At 30.7% G+C, this 18,940-nt stretch overlaps 3 protein-coding genes across 5 annotated transcripts; all 3 read left to right on the forward strand.

Annotated features, from left to right (window-relative positions):
• Positions 1-1,505: 1,505 nt before the first annotated feature.
• On the forward strand, positions 1,506-4,317 carry LOC125053158 (hyccin). The gene is made up of 7 exons (XM_047654390.1): positions 1,506-2,066; positions 2,167-2,332; positions 2,407-2,501; positions 2,628-2,845; positions 2,927-3,174; positions 3,255-3,371; positions 3,647-4,317. The coding sequence occupies exons 1-7, from the start codon at positions 1,881-1,883 to the stop codon at positions 4,102-4,104; spliced, it is 1,488 nt and encodes a 495-aa protein (XP_047510346.1). The 5' UTR covers positions 1,506-1,880; the 3' UTR covers positions 4,105-4,317.
• Positions 4,318-4,776: 459 nt separating this feature from the next.
• On the forward strand, positions 4,777-10,738 carry LOC125052844 (4-aminobutyrate aminotransferase, mitochondrial). The gene is made up of 9 exons (XM_047653875.1): positions 4,777-4,842; positions 5,332-5,444; positions 6,285-6,452; positions 6,555-6,833; positions 7,300-7,460; positions 7,965-8,115; positions 8,369-8,526; positions 9,778-10,046; positions 10,189-10,738. Exons 1-9 carry the CDS (start codon positions 4,782-4,784, stop codon positions 10,308-10,310), a joined length of 1,482 nt encoding a protein of 493 aa, XP_047509831.1. The 5' UTR covers positions 4,777-4,781; the 3' UTR covers positions 10,311-10,738.
• A 368-nt stretch (positions 10,739-11,106) lies between these two features.
• Positions 11,107-18,278, forward strand: LOC125052847 (dnaJ homolog subfamily B member 6). Of its 3 annotated transcripts, none has more exons than XM_047653878.1 (7): positions 11,107-11,485; positions 12,320-12,417; positions 12,791-12,900; positions 13,277-13,414; positions 14,980-15,162; positions 16,036-16,288; positions 17,132-18,278. In XM_047653878.1, exons 2-7 carry the CDS (start codon positions 12,353-12,355, stop codon positions 17,229-17,231), a joined length of 849 nt encoding a protein of 282 aa, XP_047509834.1. In that variant the 5' UTR covers positions 11,107-11,485; positions 12,320-12,352; the 3' UTR covers positions 17,232-18,278. The 3 variants fall into 3 exon arrangements, with proteins under 3 accessions (XP_047509834.1, XP_047509836.1, XP_047509835.1); XM_047653879.1 differs by lacking the exon at positions 11,107-11,485 and adding an exon at positions 11,583-11,607; XM_047653880.1 differs by lacking the exon at positions 13,277-13,414 and having other exon boundaries at positions 11,111-11,485.
• The last annotated feature ends 662 nt before the right edge of the window (positions 18,279-18,940 follow it).

The raw sequence follows: 18,940 nt of genomic DNA on the forward strand, positions 1-18,940 counted from the left end.
ATGTTTCAGTTATGGTTATTTTTTATTAAAATATTAATGTTTAAAGTTGTAATGTTTTTTTAATTATTTTATACTCCACTTGTCTTATTTTCTACATTATTCATAAAATGCTTCATTCCCCATTATCAAATTCATTTTCAGGTACATAATATGAGACTTAAATTTATTAAAAGATAAGACTTTAATAAAACTTGTCCATTTGTGTTTTTTTTTAATATTTTTAGTTGTCTTATTAGCCTCTCTTTTTCTGAAAAGAAAATATTTTAGTTAGTACTTTGATCAAATAGAAAACTGACAAACTAAACTGTAAGATCGGTCCAAGGTTTGTTCAATAGGTAACTTTAATATTAAAACTCTTTACTTAATTCTAAACTTTAAAATATACTTAATTTGTCACTTTGCTGCTTATTGTCAATTAAAGTTTTTAATAACAAAACAATGTCACACCCAAGGGACTTGAATTCAAACTTCTCATTCGTTAACAATATTATAATAACTTCTCTAGTATATTAACTTAGTAAATAATTAAAGAAAATATATGCTTACCATTACTTAGTATTGCTCACTATATTTGCTCATGAAGTATAAATCCACTTTATTTGATTAAGTAATTAAATCAATATTATATCATTAGCTTCTATTATAATTACAATAAAATATATTTAGAACTTCTAATTATGTTCATTAGTGACTGCTTTCTCATCTGAAATATACAAATAAAATGTACAATCATTTTACTTTGTGATTACATAATATAAGCAATATTAAATGGTATATGTATTTTTCAAATTAAAGAACAATTTCATGAACTTAGTACTTACATGCAATATAAATATCAATAAAAGATATCCAATATAAACAGGATTTACCTCTACTAATTTGCTGATTTTCTTGATATTTTCATATTTATCTGTGTCTATTATGTTATCCACGCATTGATTCATAGAAAAACTAAAACTCTTAACTTAAAAATATTAACTCTAGTTTAAATTATTATAATCACACGAGAACGTTAAAAAAAGACAGATAACAAATTAAAACCATTTCGTTAAAACGTCCAAAATTTGACATGTTTTTAAAACGGTAGCCATTAAAGATGGCGATAGTTGTGCTGAATTATTGCAAACAGCAGCTTTTGAGATCACGCTAAAACATGGCGGAGAAACGCCGTTTTTTCTACACTGCCGAAACATTAATTGGCCGTTGGCTACCGAATAGCGTAAGCGTTAATGTGTGTCTTTTCGTAGCACTGTCATGGCGTCGCTTATTGTATCCCGACTCACGCCTTTAGGGCCTAGGCTACCGACTTTCGACACGAGCTGTCATTTTCATACAAATTTAGTTTTCGACTTTCTACATACACTACTGTTAAGCCATCTTGGCTAGACCCCCTGTATTCATAAGCATAAACATTTAAATTGGATAATGGATTGTCATTTTTGATTTTTCACTGTATACTGTTAAGAAAAAACAAAAAAAATAAAACATATATCTTAATAAGTTAATTAAATTGTACGTAATACTGTTATTATTTTTATATTAAAAGTAACTAATTATGTATTTAACTGTGTCTAGTTATTAGATTATTTAAAATATTACTAATCATGGAAATTAACAAAGATCTTTAAATTTTCAAAAAACCTAAATCGTTTTGTAAGTTTCTATATAACTATTTATAACTTAAAAACAACCAATAACTTTAAACTCAAAAAAGTTTGCAGGGAAGTAAATTACAGAAGCACAAATAGAATACACCAATGTGACTTAGTATGTAATGAGTTAATAGAAATTCTCAGCTCAGTAGTACCCTAATAAATCTTTTTCTCCAAACTAAATTCGTTTAGAAGTGTGGATCTTGCTTATTAACAAAGGTTATCAAAATGGCTGATGGAAAACATTTAATAAAAGAGTGGCTTAGTGAATATTCTTCATTACAAGAACACGAAATAAAAAGTTTTGCTGCAGAACATGAACATAATCATGAAATTGCAACAGCTATATTCAATTTATTATATAATGAAAATCATACAGAAAATCCAACATTGAGTCAAGATGTATGTGAAGAGGTAAAATAAACTTGAATAAATAATTAACAATTATAGGTTTAATATAAAGAAATATTCAAATATTTTTAAGTTTATTTATGTAACTACATTAACTTTGCAGATGCTAGAAAACGTCTGTATGCAGTTGTTCAGTTTCTACAGATCCAAAGAGACAGAATTGCAAAGATTTACATTACAATTTGTTCCAATCTTTATTTATATTTATCTAAGCTCTGTTGCTGTAGGTAATACCAAATCTATAAGATGTATAGAAACATTACTTATAGGTATGTTATAAACAATTAATATAGTAAAAAATCCATTAAACTTACCTTGTTAATTCTTAAAACATATTTGAAAGGTCTATACAATTTTGAAGTGGTAGATGAAAATGGAAAGCCCAAAGTTGTCTCCTTCAGACTGCCCTCTTTAGCACAAGCCTCCATCTATCATGAGGTAAAATTTTCTTATCTATCTTATTATTGAATTTGTAAATTAATTTTTCATAAATATATGTTTAGTCTGACACATCTTTAACAAAGTTTGTATGTTTCATTATCATATTTCAATTCTGTTTTGTAGCCCCTAAGCTTAGGCTCTCAATTTCTAACTGAAAGTGCCTTACGGAGGTGGGAAGAATGTAACACAAAACTTGTAAGTTGGGGACCTTTATCTCAAGTAGAAATACTCAACGCTCAAAATCGATTAAAAGTGATGGCTGCACTTTTATTTATTTATAACAGACATCTTAGTTTGTTGCCTAAACTTGCATTGAGATATTTTTGCATTTCAGCATCCAGGTAATTTAAATATATTTCTAATCTATTATTATTATCTTGGTACATACTTGATTATTTTATGTAACTTTTATAAATTTATAGAATAGTCACACAAGGCTTTAATCACAAAACTGGACCATCCAAAACTAAGTCCATCCAAAGGATTCCTGTATCATCCAATTTCCTTTTAGAAATGATTGAGGGTGCATATTTTGCTATGTTTAATGAATTCTACACATTAGCTCTACAAGCAGTTCAAGATATAGATGAAAGAGCTCAGTATGAACTTCTTCCAGATGTTATGCTTGTTACAAGTGCGGTTATAAATTCACTAAATAGTAATCCTTCAGGTGTGTATTAAAAAACATCTGAAATCATATTTACTAAAAGTAAAAAATACATTTACTGATATATTTAATTTTATTTCCAGGACAACCTTGCGATGGTCCAATGGGCATCAGTGTAGCTTTATCACCAGCAACAACCACAGTTACTATGTCAAAATCTATGATAACAAATGCCTCCTTTCGGACTAAAAAACTTCCAGGTAGTGTCTTTTAAGTAAAAAAATTGGCTTTAAATCAAATAAATTTATGCTTTTATTCCATTTACAGATTCTAAACTATAACTAGTAAATTGTAAATTCTCCAATCAATTCTCTATTTGCATGTTGTTATATTTGAAGGTTGGTTAAAATATTTATTTATAGGCATAGGTACTACAAGCATAGACTAAGTACTTATACTTTATTCATTTTGGTAATACTAAAGCTTAGTGTCACATTAAGTAAATATTTTCCTTCTAGAAAAATATGTTTTTCAGATGACATTCCAATACAAGCTGGCCAGGTGGTACCTACAGATTCAACAGATATACTGACATCAATAACAGAAGAAGGGGAGGTAGAAAATGCAGCACCAATGCAAAGAGGAGCTCAAGTAAGAAACTCTAAGCCGAAATTAAGTGCATTTCCGGTTTTGGGTAAGAAAACAAAAGACCCCAAAGAAAAGAATACAAATACAAGTGATAAAAAAAGTAATATCAAGGAAGCTTCAAAAGGCAAATGGAACTCTATAAGTGGGGGTGGCGACATGGTGGATGCTCAACAAAAGTCAGGGAGTTCAGATATTGATGGAAATGGCAGTCAAAAAGATGAAATATCCATGACTTCTGTTCAAAACAGCACAGAGACATCTGATTCACGTTCACAAGTAACTACTGATTCTTTGGATATAGAAACAGGATCACGATTTTCTGCAATGCAAGTCAGCTCTGTTTAAGTCATTGTTGACTAAAGTGTTAATTTTATAGGCATAAATAATGTTTCACACTTAGATGTAGTATGATTACAATTTCATAAATTAAATGTTGGTTGGTTGTAAAGGTATAAAAACATTTTGAGATCTTGTATTTATCATCCTATTTTCTTTTCAGTAGTAAAATGGTGTTGTGCTTAAGAATAAGAAATTATGTGAAATAAATAATGAAAAGGCTGTCAATTTTATTTTTCTATATTACCGCCTTATTAGTTTTTTTAAAGTAAATAATAGGAAATATCTTAGGTTTCATATATTTAAAACTGTGAGGTAGTGACCTCACAGTGAGGTTGAGTACATTTGAACACATTTGAACCTGCTATGCAACAATTATTATATTTTTCTTTCTAACTGCTAAAATATTAATTCTTGTCAGGTTTTGTTATTACTTATTAATAATAATTGATTGGTTTTGATAAGGCACCAATCTAACTACAAAATAAATATATTATATATTTAACAATTATTATACATATATTATCGTTTTAGTTCAGGGGCTGAATCTAAGAGGGCGTATGATATGAATTAAGCTACATTTTTTATTGAGAGTGGCTTCTATATTTCCTAATCTGTGATACCCTGTATATTATTATTTAACTCTGATTTAAACGAAAAAAGATTCGATCCGCCCGATTATTAAAATGTTACGAAAAGGATTTGCCACCTTACTTGAGAAGAAAATTTTAGTGATATCGGCTCAATGTGAGTACAATCAATTTATTTTTACCTAAATAAATAGATTAAATATCTACCATTCAATTATCAAAAAAATGTTTTTTATAAGTCAAAACGTATCTATCTGATATGGTTCTTCTGAGTTCAATTTCATTAAAAGTTTTGGCATTGCTTATGTGCTGATCTGATATGTATTGATCTTCTTTGGTTTCATTGGTTGGCCTTAGTCCGTACTCCGTAGTACCCCTCTAAAAGCAAAGAATATCACAACCCCAACCCTAAGTATAAATCCCAAAACAATAAATATAAAATACCAGCAAATGTAAAGGTGGCTTTATTACCAATAAGGTAATTATTTACCACTAGTTTCACATTTTTCAAAAGTTATGCATAAATTTGATTGTAATATTTAATTATATTTTGATGGGTTATATCTAATATATTTACTATTATATTAAAAATAATTCGTTCCATGTCTGATTATAAGTCTGTCCTTTAAACTAGTAGTTTTTCTAGATTCTAGAAAGTTGAGCATTTCTTCTCCTCTTGAACCTGAAGGACCATCAATCAAAACAACAGTCCCTGGACCCAAAACCAAGGAGTTGCTAAAAGAACTTTCAGCTTTACAGGTATAAGTTTATGTCTTTGCTAAAACGAAAACTGTAAGATCTATCATAAAATATTTATTTCTACCCTTTAAGGTTGACTCACTATGACAACAATTAATTATTTTCGAAGTTTATAGACACGATCTTAATCAATATCAAAATAAATACGAATTTAATCTCAAGTATTAAATTTTAAACAAAATTGCCATTGATTTTCATTAATACTTTATAAGATATCATAGTTTTAACTCTGCAACAAAGTCAAGTACATCTGCACATTTATAATGTTAATGGGTCTTGACGTGCGTGAAGCAGCTTGTTAAAAATAACATTCTTCTATGGTATTCGAATTTATTTTTTTAAATATAAATAATAGTGAGTTAATTGTGCTTAGGACTTAACATATTTCTACTGATTATTAACGTCTACTCTATTTCTTGGTTTTATGTATTTGTGACGTGATTTTCTTAATAGGAAAATAAATCGACCTTCTCGATCGAGCGTACGATCGAGTGTTAATTACGCACATAAAAAGAAAAGTTCATAGCAGCAAAGCCAAAAACGCTAAGACGTGAGGCCCACTCTCACTCACACAGATCAAACATTGATTTTTTGCCAGTGGTGCTTTGCAGGTTTTTGAACCCACGGTAGGGTAAATAATCGTATGCTTAACCACTAGCGCTATTTTTGTTCGTATTTTGCATTAAGGCTACACTTATTCTATGCAGACAAAAGGCATCATCGTACATCGATTCGTAATTTTTTATCTAAATTGAGTAATCCAGCAGCTCAGTAACCATAATGATGAAAATACTGAGTTGTAAAATAAAAATGTGTAGATTTAAATGATTTTTGTTTCAGCAAGCTGATTCTGTACAGCTATTTGCTGACTATGACAAGAGTATTGGAAACTACTTTGTTGATGCAGATGGTAATACATTTTTAGATGCCTTCACACAAATTTCTTCTGTACCTCTTGGATACAATCATCCTGAGTTGCTCACAACATTTGATGATAAACATAACTTGGTAAGATAGGTCAATGCTTTTGTTATGTATCTTCAAAAATTTAATACGTATTTTTGTTCTTCAATATTCTTCTTGTTTAATAAATTTAAGCAATTTTTGTAGAGAGAGCTAATAAACAGGCCAGCTCTTGGTGTATTCCCAGGACAAAACTGGCCTGATCGATTAAAAAATGTATTGATGTCAGTGGCACCAAACGGTGTCAATGGAATTGCTACCATGATGTGTGGATCGTGTTCTAATGAGAATGCTTATAAGACCGTCATGATGTGGTACCGTAACAAGCAACGAGGTGGTAATGTTGATTTTACACCCGAAGAGCTCGCGACTTGCATGCTTAATCAACAACCAGGTTCACCAAATTTATCCATTTTGTCTTTTAAGGTAAGGCGGCTTGTAATATTTTATATTGTATAACTAGAAATCTCAGTCTTTTTATTTAGTTACCGCAATATATTTAATTTACTTTAAATGATAAAATTACGGACGTAAAGTAATTCGTCTCTGCCCCACGAAAATAAGCAGCTTTTGACATTCAAATATAAGATGATATATTGAAGCCCTCGTGTTATGCGTTCGTGAAAATTTTATTACTTAATTGAAAACAAAAAATTTAATAATACTTTTCATGATTACAAAAGACCGTTGAACATATTTTTACTAACCCCTACGCAATAAGATACTATACATAAGCATTGTTTACTATAAAATATCAATTTCAAAAGTAAATACAAAGATATACAGTTTTCAATTAAAAAAACTGCAATAAGTACTAAATTGGATGGAGCGTTTGTCGAGGTCGTGAGAATATATATTTTTGTAAACGTTCGATATTTTGCTATAATTTTAGGGAGGTTTCCATGGACGTACATTTGGTGCATTGTCCACAACGAGGTCAAAATCAATACATAAATTGGATTGTCCTGCATTTGATTGGCCTGTCGCTCCCTTTCCAAGATATAAATATCCCCTCGATCAACATGTATCTGAGAACCAACAGGAAGACGCCAAGTATGATAGATTATACTCAGTTTTATTATGAATAACATTTTTTTCTTTTGTTTTCTTTTTTTTTAACTTACTTATCTTTTTTATTTCTCTTTATTTCTTCTAGTCTTATTAAATGGTGATTATTTAAGAGGTGAAGGCGGATTAAAAACTGGTAGGTGCTGGTTTATTTTTGTTGTAGACTAATTAATATTTTAAGTTTATGTTTGTTGTAGTACTTACACATTGTTTACGAGTCGTTCAAGTATTACACACTATAGCACTATAGGGGGTAGGGAGGTCTTTGATTTTCTTATTTACTTATTTTACACATATTACCCATACATTGGCTAAGTTTGAAAACGAAATTTATTGTATTTTCGAGGATTTCTACAAAAAAAGTAATACGTTTATGTACTATTATTTTTGACAGCTTTGCTTACTTTTGCTGACAAGAGGGGGGGGGATCTGCTTACGTAATACTTAAACGGCTCCTTAGAATATTTACTCAATGTAAGATTTTTTCAGATGTTTAGAACAAGTAGCAGATGTTATTGAGAAGTATAATAAAAATGGTAACCCTGTAGCTGGTATAATAGTGGAGCCCATCCAATCTGAAGGGGGTGATCATGAGGCATCACCGGAATTCTTTCAAAAACTACAGAAGATATGCCAATCAGTATGAAATCTTTTCCCTTTAATAAACAGCTTTATTAGATATTTGAAAACAAATAGGGTCAGCTCATATCTTCGAAATAAATGCATAAATTAACCTATAACAATACGTCCTTCAGCAATGAAGACTAATAAAAAAACCCAAATATACCCTACTCGGTTAAGATTTTGCTATTTTTTACTGTATTAAATTTAGCTTTTTTTGTGAGTTTGAATTTTAATGAAATTTCTATTTTAATGGTCTTCTTTCTAAATAGAAAGGAGTTGCATTGATCATAGACGAAGTTCAAACTGGGTGTGGACCGACAGGCAAAATGTGGTGCTATGAACACTTTAACTTGCCCTCCCCGCCCGATGTCGTGACATTTAGTAAGAAAATGCTGACAGGTGGATTTTACTTTAACACTGAGTTCAGGTAAGTACCTCCTACACTTATTTGCATATGCAGCCGAGGACACATAAACCATTTCTGATTTAATTTACCTTTTAAAACAGTCGTATTCATGGCTCCTTGCCTTGAATTTAATTTCCTTGCATTTACTGACCCTTTGCATTTTATCAATGAAGGAATTTTTCGGTAAAAGGCTTTAAAAATAAATTCTCTGATTAAAGTTTTGGTTAAATTAACGTAAGTAGTTTGCATTAGTAATATAAATATTTCAGGCCCATTAAAATAGCAATATGCCCTCCACTGATTTATTCAATTGCTACATCGTTATTGAGCTGTTATTGTGACTCCAAGCCAATTCACAAACATTATATGAATATAAATTATTGCATCCGCTATTTAACTCCTAGTTGTTCCGTACTGTACAAGTGATTTCGTATGTGAAAAACTAAACTTATAGAAACTAAAAAAAAATTATCCAAATAGTTTTTGCGTTAAGCGGTTAACTTAACTACTAATGGACGAGTTTTTAATTATCACCAATGAAACTGACTCAGAAATATATCAATAATAAAATTAAGACAACTCGGTCTGTCTCTAGTGCCCACCCATATAATAGTTTTTTGTTTCGTTATTAGAACCTATCACCTCCGTGTACATGCTACAACGTTGGTAGATACATATTAGTATAACTATAATAGAACAATGTGAAAACGCACCATAAAGAAATTCATTTTCATCTCCTTGACGTAATCTTGACAAATCTCGGTAAGACAAAGATAAAACGAAGTCACCTCTGCTGTTATATAAGATTAGATGCTACAAAAATAACATTCCTATAAATAAATTAGTGTAGGTGAAAATATTTTAGTAATGACTCTTAGTGCGTCATAGTATTTCCTCTTTAAAATTTATTACTAGCCGAGTGTGTGATGTCGTCTGCGTAAATAAAAGTATATGTATATATACCCTGCAAAAGGGTCCGTCTATCATCAATTTAAGATTCAATTATTTTAATCTTGAAAAATGCAAGAATTACTGTTATCAGTTATTCTTAATCTTGCGTTTGCGTGGACTCAGGAAAAAAATCTCAGAGTACAGTTGGTGGGAAGCAATTTTAGCTTCGGCAAACAGATATCCTTATCACCTAGCAGTAAAAAATATACTTTACGACCTATTCTCATACCTATAAAATATAAAATAAAATTTGTTGGTAAGAGTATGTACACAATGTATACATTTTTATATCTGTATAATTGACCTGTTTAATATTTTTAGACCACCTCAAGCCTACCGAGTATTCAACACATGGATGGGTGATCCAGGAAAACTTATCTTACTGGAGAGAGTATTAAAGGTGATAAAGTCTCAAAACTTACTGAATGTCGTTAATGAGAGTGGAAAGACTCTTAAAAATGGTCTACTTGAACTTGAGAAGGAATTTCCACACCTCATAAATAGCGTTAGAGGACGTGGTACATTTTTATCCTTCAATGCACCAACGACTGATTGCAGAGACAAAATTAATGCTGACTTAAAGAAAAACGGTACGTATACCTTTGTATATGTTCATTTCGAAATATATTAAATAATAACGTTTCGTTGAGAAATTTGATAAGTTACACATTATTACAGCCCCGACAATCGGCACACGAAGAATAATATTATGTATATTGATTATAATTGCAGGTATTCTTAGCGGCACATGTGGAGAGATTGCCATAAGGTTACGCCCGGCACTTATTTTTCAACCAAAACACGCGGGCATATACTTGGATATACTGCGTAAAACTTTGAAAAATATCAACTAATTTTCTATTTAGTACATTCAAAATCTAATGTTGCCTAGAATGAATAATGCTTTTAAAACCTATATATAATGATTGTGTTAGGCAAAAGTAAGTATAAAAGTAAAAACTTAAAACCTATAATTTAACTTTTTAAAGGTTCTTTTATATTTTCTACATCAACAATCATTGAGAAACCTAAAGTAAAAAATTGGCCAAAGTTAGTAGTAGTAGATGATTCGTAGTTTCGGACTTGATGCGCAAAGCAAAACTTTGCTGATAAAAATCTTGTAGAGTCCGTTATATAATTAGTTAAAAAAATTATTTAATTCTGTATCTAAATATGTCAAATATGAGTAGGATTATTTTAGTCTAAATTCTATGGTGCCATTTAGCTATAATATTAACTCACCTTTGTCTTCCAATAATGTTAAAATAAATAATGTTAAGATTATCTGTCTTTTATTAAACTATGTATATATAATATTTGAATTACAACGGTATTCGATGTTTTGTCACTGCGAGTTGATTATTAGTAGCTGAAATACAACTTACGAATACAGCCTGTTCTAACATTATGATTGTTCGAATATGTAACACACCAGAGCATATAAACGCTACGAGAATCAGTTTATAATCTAAATTTATATTTTTTGCGAACTTAGAGGCTTGGAATCCTGAAGCTATTTTTATCCGACTATAAAACCACCTTACAGTTCGACGAGATTTTTTTAGTATGCTCTGTGGATTGCACTAACAGAATATAAATTGAAACATTCTAGATCCGTCTGTCATTAATGACTGATGTGATATGTACCGTTCAATGTTTAGTTTACTTTTGTCTTGTCTAGTCCGTTCGCATTTGGTAATTTATTGAAAGCTGAAACTTGATTGAAAATCTTTGATCCTTTCCTTGTGTTGTTATTTGAAGTTCATGGTAGTCTTTGTGTAATACTTTGAGTATATTAAATGTATGTTAGTGCATGAATTAAGCCATCATTAACTTTATAAAGAACCCATTATTAGAAATTTACAAAGATACTTATTTTACACGAGTGATCAGTGAATAATACATTGTTGGTGGTGAATGGTGATACATACTACCTACATAGTGACATTTGAGAGGTTGGATTAGTAAAGTCGTTGAAATTTGTGTATCACTAGTAAATAGTAATCTGCTTAAAACATCAAATGCAAAGGTATTTAAATATTACATAATATTCACTGTAAATTGAATGTTTAGACGACATAATTTACCAAACACAGATGTTTTCTAAGTATCGTCATGTTATCATTTTGATGAGCATCATACTTTGTGTAGGTGTGTTTTGTCATTTCTCTAGAAGAAGTACCTATTTCTCTTAGTTATGTCAATTTAGTTCACTAGCTCTTGATTTTTATTAAATAGATATTTGAAACTAGAAAAGACTTATTAATGACATGTACTTAACTATTTTGCATTATCTAGATAGAAACTTTACCACTTGTGCCATTTGGTGCCTAGGCTTTTTCTACGAATTTATCATGTTGTTTATGCTAGATTCTGAATTAAAATATAGTATTTATCCAAATAAATGTTTCATTATTAATGTGTCTATATTATGATGTGTTTAAAAGAGATTTCTGTTATTCATCCTCATAACTTGTTCCAAAACTTTTTTATTTACACACTTCTAACTTCAAATGAGATTAAAAATAAAATCCTGTTTGTCTATTATTCATACTTGTCAATAAAAAAATTATCAACAAAATAGCTGTCATAAGTTAAGCATTATAAATGGGTATGTATAAAAAGTAAAAAGAAACAGGGGTCAAAATTATTGAAGTTTTAAAATAACATAGCTTGGACCTACCTACATCTTTATTATTTAAATTTAAAAAAAATGCAATGTTATTCATGGATAAAGAATCTCACAAAATTTACCAAATAATGTAGACATACATGATAAAAAAATTCAATGTAATGGAATTAATTATAACTGATGTCAAATGAGTAATTTTGTAATAATATATTTGATATTCATTTATTTTAGATCTACTTGAACACCCCTTAAGGGAAATTAGAAATGGTTGACTACTACCGAATACTTGGTGTGACTCGTACATCTTCAGACGCAGAGATAAAAAAGGCGTAAGTATCTTGATAATATACAAATAATATAAAATTTTTACGATTGAATTTTGCAGCATTTCCGTCACATCTGATGTCTTTTCCCAGTTCAGTCCTTCGGTCTACCATCTTTATAATTTATAGGTTGATGAAACCATGTAGCAACCTATAAACCTAACTTTAAGTGGCTATTACCAACTGCAGTTACTTTTATTTTAAACTTCTAGAAAACTCTTAGTTGTCATTCTTACCTGATTTACTATTTTTAAGTTAATCCATGGGAATCTATGGGTCATATACTATTCTACTGATCTATGTTGAATAGAATTTAAAATATCAATATTTTAAATTCTATTATGCATAACTGATAGCTTAAACTTTGTTACAATTTTAGGTATCGGAAACTTGCCCTTAAATGGCACCCTGATAAGAATCCTGACAATGCAGATGAAGCTAATAGGAAATTCAAAGAGATATCTGAAGCTTATGAGGTTTTATCAGATGGTAAATGGTTTGACATTGAATTACAAATAATAATAGTAACATATTTTTCTACATTATGCGACATTTTAAATAATGGCTATTACTCATTTCTGACCTTTCAGATCTGAAATCAATTGTAATGATATTGTCCCAGAATAAGTAAGATTAAAACATTACAATCCTTTTGAGTGACTAAGCTCTTGCTCTCATTCTAACTTTAATTTGTTGTTGTTTATATGTTTTTAATGTAATATCTTAACCTTTATTATATCTTGGTGTCTGGATAATAAAAAACATTGTGTACCAAGTAAGCACTGTTTCCTGATTTAATAGAGTTTTCCAACTGCTATGAAACTTTAAAACTTAGAAAGTGTAAAGAAACTTTGTTGTTGGGTAGCTAACAAGCGGAAAGTGTATGATGCACGTGGGTCCAGTCACCATGGCCACAGATATCAGAGCAAGAATGGAGTTAATGGCCATCGGCACTTTAGCTTCAAGGGTTTTTTTGGAGACACACCTTTCCATCGGTTCTTTGGTAGATGACAATTTCTTGTAGGGTTTTTGCTTTAATTTGAATATTATCATAACCTAATGGCTTTTTGGATTAGTTGATATTTTAAAATATAATTGTTTATTAAAATAACACAGTTAAAAAGTAATACAATAATAAAGATATATTTTATGTTTGCATGTAATGATACTATTCAAACATATGTATCTAACCAACTTTATATATTTTATGCTGTTTAATAATTAATTAACATTAAAACTGGACTATATTCTATATAGTTCAGTGTATTATTTTTTTAACATAAATACAGGAATCAGCCATTATCTCGTTTTACGCTTAATTAATGATCAGCTAGCATTTGAGTTTGTGTGGGGTTTTTAACCATTCTCTACAAATTAATACTTATTGTATACATATATAATATGTATTTTAGTTTTCCTGTAAATAAGCTATCTTGAGTCATAGACCATACAACTTTAAATAATTTAGAAACGCATTTGTTGACTTATAACCATACTCTGTACTATTTGATACAATAATTATTATTTATGTGCAATTAATATCACTAATGATTTATATAATTATGAAGTGTTTTTTGTGTGTTCAACTTACAACTTTTGCTATAAATTAAGTCATTCTTATTACATTAAAACCGCGAATATGAGGATCAATACAGGGTTTGTGCTACCGGGTTTTCACTATTGTATAGAATAGGAATGTTATTGTTCACATTACAAACAGACATTTTAGATTTCGTTTTACTTGCTTTTCACCCGCATTAAGACCTGTGCACATTATAAATGTGCGCGTGGTTCTTGGTTACTTAGCTGCGGAGTCATTTTAAAACTGTCTCTCCTTAATTGAAATCAATTTATATCATGAGAAATTTTGTTCGAAATTAAAAACTTGTTAATGACTATTTATATGAATAAGAATAATCATGTTTTTAAAAACAGGTTCGCAATAAAATAAATATTTTTGAACAAATTTATTTTAATAAAAAAGTTTTAGAGTCAACCTGAAATGATAGACATATACGTACCGTCGTGGACTCTTTTTTAGAAGATTTAAATAGATATAATTCCGCCATACTGCATACATGACATTTGCATAATAACTAATCCGCAGACCGCAGCGCTTTCGAAACTATCAAAAAGGAATGTTTTTTTTTTTAGTTTCAAACATTTTACGCTTCGCTCCTATTAGCGTGAGCGTGATGTCAAATAGCCTCCATCGATAAATGGGCTGTTCAACAAAAATATGTTTTTTTAATAAGAACCCGTTGTTCTTGAGCAATGTACAAACAAGCAACAACAGCTTTAAAATTGTAGATTATTATACGATGATAGTAAAAAACTTCTGTTTGGTTGCAAGAGACATTTAACACACTCAGATATTTGATCATGTTATAGAAATAAGATACAGCTAACCATGCGTTGTAGACCTAGCTGCTTCTGCATTACTGAGTACAATGCCATGCAATAATATTCTATATTCCAAACAAAATAAATCTTTGAAATTCGATACAGTAAATCTAGTTTAAAAGTCAATTTTAGTGCTAATATTTATTTAGAATATTTTTTTAACAGAAAGAAAACGACGTGTTTACGATCAGTATGGCAAAGAAGGTCTAAACAGCAGCCGCGGGCGCCGATCAACTACTGATGAAGATTATGACTTTGGCTATCACAGCTTCCCGTTCACATTCCGCGATCCAGAGGAAGTTTTTAGAGAATTTTTTGGCGGATCTCCGTTTAGTGAACTTTTTGCAGGTATATTTTAAAAAGCTACATATAAAGATTCCCAATGTGCAAAAGAGTGATCACCTTGCGAAATGCAAAATACGAGCGCAATGCCCCTTGTCCTGAGACTTTACATATCTCCACTCGTAGAGCTTCAGCCAGCATTGGAGTACTGAGTGACATATCGAATAACTTCAGTTTCGCGATCATTTAGATTTAGTCTCTAAGAAGCTTGGTGCTCAGTAAGGCGAGACGGTACTTCACTCCTCGCCACCGCTTGCAACTCTATAAAGGACAAATTCAACCCCACATGGAGAACTGTTCTTACCTCTGGGTGGGAGCACCTCGTTACCGGCTTCTTCCACTTGATCGTATTCAACGAAGCGATTCGAATCGACCAGTCGGTTGCCGTCTTCTACCGCATTTACCACGAAGAGTGTTAAGAGGAGTTGTTCAGATTAATACCTGCAGTTGAGTTTTATGATCAAAGGCATATTACGAAATTCCACCTCGATTTTTCCATAACTGAGCATATTTTCAGGCAGTTTTTGCCGCCCCACTCTGTGCCAGTTACCCACTGAAGTATTTCCAGACCAATTCGACTTACCGTCCTTCAAGAAAAGAGCGTAATTTTTAAATGGAAGAGAAAAGAGCCAATTGTTAAAAGGCCGGCAACGCACTTGCGAGCTTTCCAGCAATGTCAGTGTCCATGAGACACATGGCCTTCTGCCAGCCTTGGCCCCTGTTCCCTAAAAAAAATCCTTTTGTGGTTCGGTAACACGTGTATATTAGCTGTGTTTTACTCTTGCTGATTTCCAGATAACAATCCACCTAGAAATGTCCTTGCCTAATATATGTTATAGATAAATATTTGGAACTAATGCTTCGTAATCTTTGTTTCAGATATAAATGGACACGGTAACCATAGACACGGACGTCGTAGTCACCATCCAAGCACATCCCTAACATCATCATTGTTCAATCCGTTTGGCTTCGGGATGCAGGGTCTGGATGACTTTTTCCAAGCCTCTAACGGGAACGCATTCACTTCTTTCTCGACATTCAATAGCTCGCTGGCGGGCCCTGGAAGTGCTAATATGAGAAGTACTACAACCACCACTCGCGTAGTCAATGGAAAGAAGATTACTACTAAAAAGTAAGTAATGATAATTATCATATAGGGTAGAAGAAATAACCACCATTTATAAAAATAATTAATTTATTTAATTTTTACGATTACAATATATACATAAAGAGTTAAGCGCGGTCACCCAAAAATAAGTCACAAGGCGAACTGACGTACGCACTACTTCCATGTTATCTGAGCGCACGCACACATACGCGCGGAACGTACAAGACCAAGTCTTTGTGGTTGCGTGCGAGTGTCGATAAATGATGTCGATCAAGTTCCAGTGAAATTAAATATGGGAGTGTATTTTTAAATAAAACATATTATGTGAAATTACATAATATGTATTATTTAAGAGGCACAAAACTTATAACATAAAAAATAAGTGAGAACTTTATTACAGGAGCCTGTAAATACCCAGTTACATGTAATATGCAATATAAATATTTAATTACAGTTTAAATGTAAAATATAGAAATATCAAATAACTTATCAATTTCAATTCATTAAAAGTATAGTTACATTAAAAAAAATTTACTATGCAATAAATTGAGTTATGAAAGTTACTTTTAAGTTTGATAAAACTAAAACTACTTTTCTATTGCCACTTTCACCAGTTATGAACAATTACAACGATTGTACAATTGATACACCTGGTCAAAGACTTGATATATTCCAAGATATACAGATTCATTTTCATTGCATTCTATTTTCGGCTAAAATATTAATTTTTTTTGGCAAGAAGGGAAACTAGTTGCAAAACGACCAGAGATTCAGATGCTCTACATTGATCATTGTGATATTTAACAGAATTGAGACAAGAATTCATAGAAATATAAAGAATTGCTAACCTATATAATTTTTTTTCAGAGTAATGGAGAATGGTCGGGAAACTGTGATGTCTTACGAGAATGGGGTCCTAAAATCAAAGACTGTCAATGGTGTACCTCAATCACTAACATACAGTTAATTTAATTATTTTAACCATTACTTAACCAGATCCAAATACCTACCATACTCGATTGAGAGATAAACTGTTCAAACATTTATCTTAATTACACTATTACTTAATAATTTCCAATTTGACATATTGAGAAACGAAAATATCTAAAATTTAAAATAACTGTATTTTGCTCATGTTAAGTTCACTATGTTTAGTCACACTTTTTTGATCTCGACTCATGGATGAGAATTTTACCTTGGCTGCGAATTTAAACCTTTTGGTGTTGTAGGTAACAATAATATTAAGTAATCCACACGATGTTTTTAAGAGCTGTGTTGTAATTACAAAAACGTGATGAGCATTAAAATTGTATCTAGAAAATGTATAGGGTTTTGTACCTAGTTGAGTTATTTATTATGGTTTGGCTTTATATAAGATTGTAACCTCCAAAACCAAGCTTTATGTAGTAATTTGATTATACATAATCAAAAATTAACATTTAGAATGTCTATAAACTAAAAATATCACAATTTTCTAAACTTATACTACATTAGGACCAAATTAATTCTATCTTTCATTTAATATTCTGTTAACGATAGAATCATCACAAATATTTGTCGTGAATTTTAAGAATGTATAAATTAACAGATTTACGCAAGCTTTAATATATTTGCTTTAGTGTGTAAACATTGAGCAAGGCTTTTCATATTGTAAATTGCAGTTACTTAAAAATCCGTGACTAGTAAGCAGTGAGACTCTTTAGCTAACATTAGTCGCGTTAACTCGTTTTCAAGTATGGTTTTATGACTAAAAGTGGCTTTTCAGTAGGTACTTAATTAAGATCTTATTCATAATGATGTAGGATAATAAATAATAGCCCCAAAGTAATTTTTGCATTAAAGTAACATTTTCGTAATTTGAAAAATTTATGGCAGTCTTATTTTTCTTGTGCCTTTATTCATTTTGAAATGTAAATAGTTGAAATGTTTGTGCCCAACCAAATTTTTTGTCAGCTAGTAATGAGCACTGAACACAAGAAATTGATAAAAAAATAAACTATAATTTGCTTTATTATTCCTTGTCTTTTATTTAAAATCTTCTATTCATTCCTGTATAGCGATATGTATTTTCAATGAGCAAGCGAATCAGTAGCTCTCGTTCTGTCTCTCGATTCTGCATAATTCCGATTAATTTCGATAATTTTACTAATACTACGTACATTTTATTAATATAAAATTAGATTTGATATCCTAGAGTCTATTATTGTTACCCCGAAACTTTAGATCGCGCAAGTAAGGTCAAGGGTTGAGAACAATAGCTACTTAAGAGTTGGCAAATCAAATCAAAAATCATTTATTCATGTAGGTAACACAATGTACACGTATGAACGTCAAAAAAAGAAATATACATTAAATGCTTCTAATTTTACATTTACTGCCAGTTCTCAAATCAAGGGCCTATAACGGAAGAGAAGAACTGGCAATAAACTAATTGAGGATACTTACGAAAGTAAAACAAACGTCTAATAAGAGAAAGAAACCTTGCGAAAGGTGTGAGAGACGAATATAATAAAAATTTCGTATGAAATTTTAACTTTACAATGATAATAATTGTTTAATAACTTATATAAGGAAGTCACAGGTCTTCGTTACAGGTAATGATTGCAGATTGTTATTTTATTATGAAATAAGAATGTGTGTTTAGTAAACGGTGGTACCATCAACGTAATTATGTGC

This window comes from Pieris napi, chromosome 10 (assembly GCF_905475465.1).
Source record: "Pieris napi chromosome 10, ilPieNapi1.2, whole genome shotgun sequence".
Classification (NCBI taxonomy): Eukaryota; Metazoa; Arthropoda; class Insecta; order Lepidoptera; family Pieridae; genus Pieris; species Pieris napi.

What these genes read in the sequence shown, in the direction of transcription:
- LOC125053158 (XM_047654390.1), top strand. Translation starts at nt 1,881, where the DNA reads ATGGCTGATGGAAAACATTTAATAAAAGAGTGGCTTAGTGAATATTCT. An exon ending in GTCAAGATGTATGTGAAGAG is followed by an intron (nt 2,067 to 2,166) that starts GTAAAATAAACT and finishes TTAACTTTGCAG; the next exon opens with ATGCTAGAAAACGTCTGTAT. An exon ending in AAGCCTCCATCTATCATGAG is followed by an intron (nt 2,502 to 2,627) that starts GTAAAATTTTCT and finishes TCTGTTTTGTAG; the next exon opens with CCCCTAAGCTTAGGCTCTCA.
- LOC125052844 (XM_047653875.1), top strand. Translation starts at nt 4,782, where the DNA reads ATGTTACGAAAAGGATTTGCCACCTTACTTGAGAAGAAAATTTTAGTG. An exon ending in AAGAACTTTCAGCTTTACAG is followed by an intron (nt 5,445 to 6,284) that starts GTATAAGTTTAT and finishes TTTTTGTTTCAG; the next exon opens with CAAGCTGATTCTGTACAGCT. An exon ending in TATCCATTTTGTCTTTTAAG is followed by an intron (nt 6,834 to 7,299) that starts GTAAGGCGGCTT and finishes CTATAATTTTAG; the next exon opens with GGAGGTTTCCATGGACGTAC.
- LOC125052847 (XM_047653878.1), top strand. Translation starts at nt 12,353, where the DNA reads ATGGTTGACTACTACCGAATACTTGGTGTGACTCGTACATCTTCAGAC. An exon ending in GACGCAGAGATAAAAAAGGC is followed by an intron (nt 12,418 to 12,790) that starts GTAAGTATCTTG and finishes TTACAATTTTAG; the next exon opens with GTATCGGAAACTTGCCCTTA. An exon ending in AAGAAGATTACTACTAAAAA is followed by an intron (nt 16,289 to 17,131) that starts GTAAGTAATGAT and finishes ATTTTTTTTCAG; the next exon opens with AGTAATGGAGAATGGTCGGG.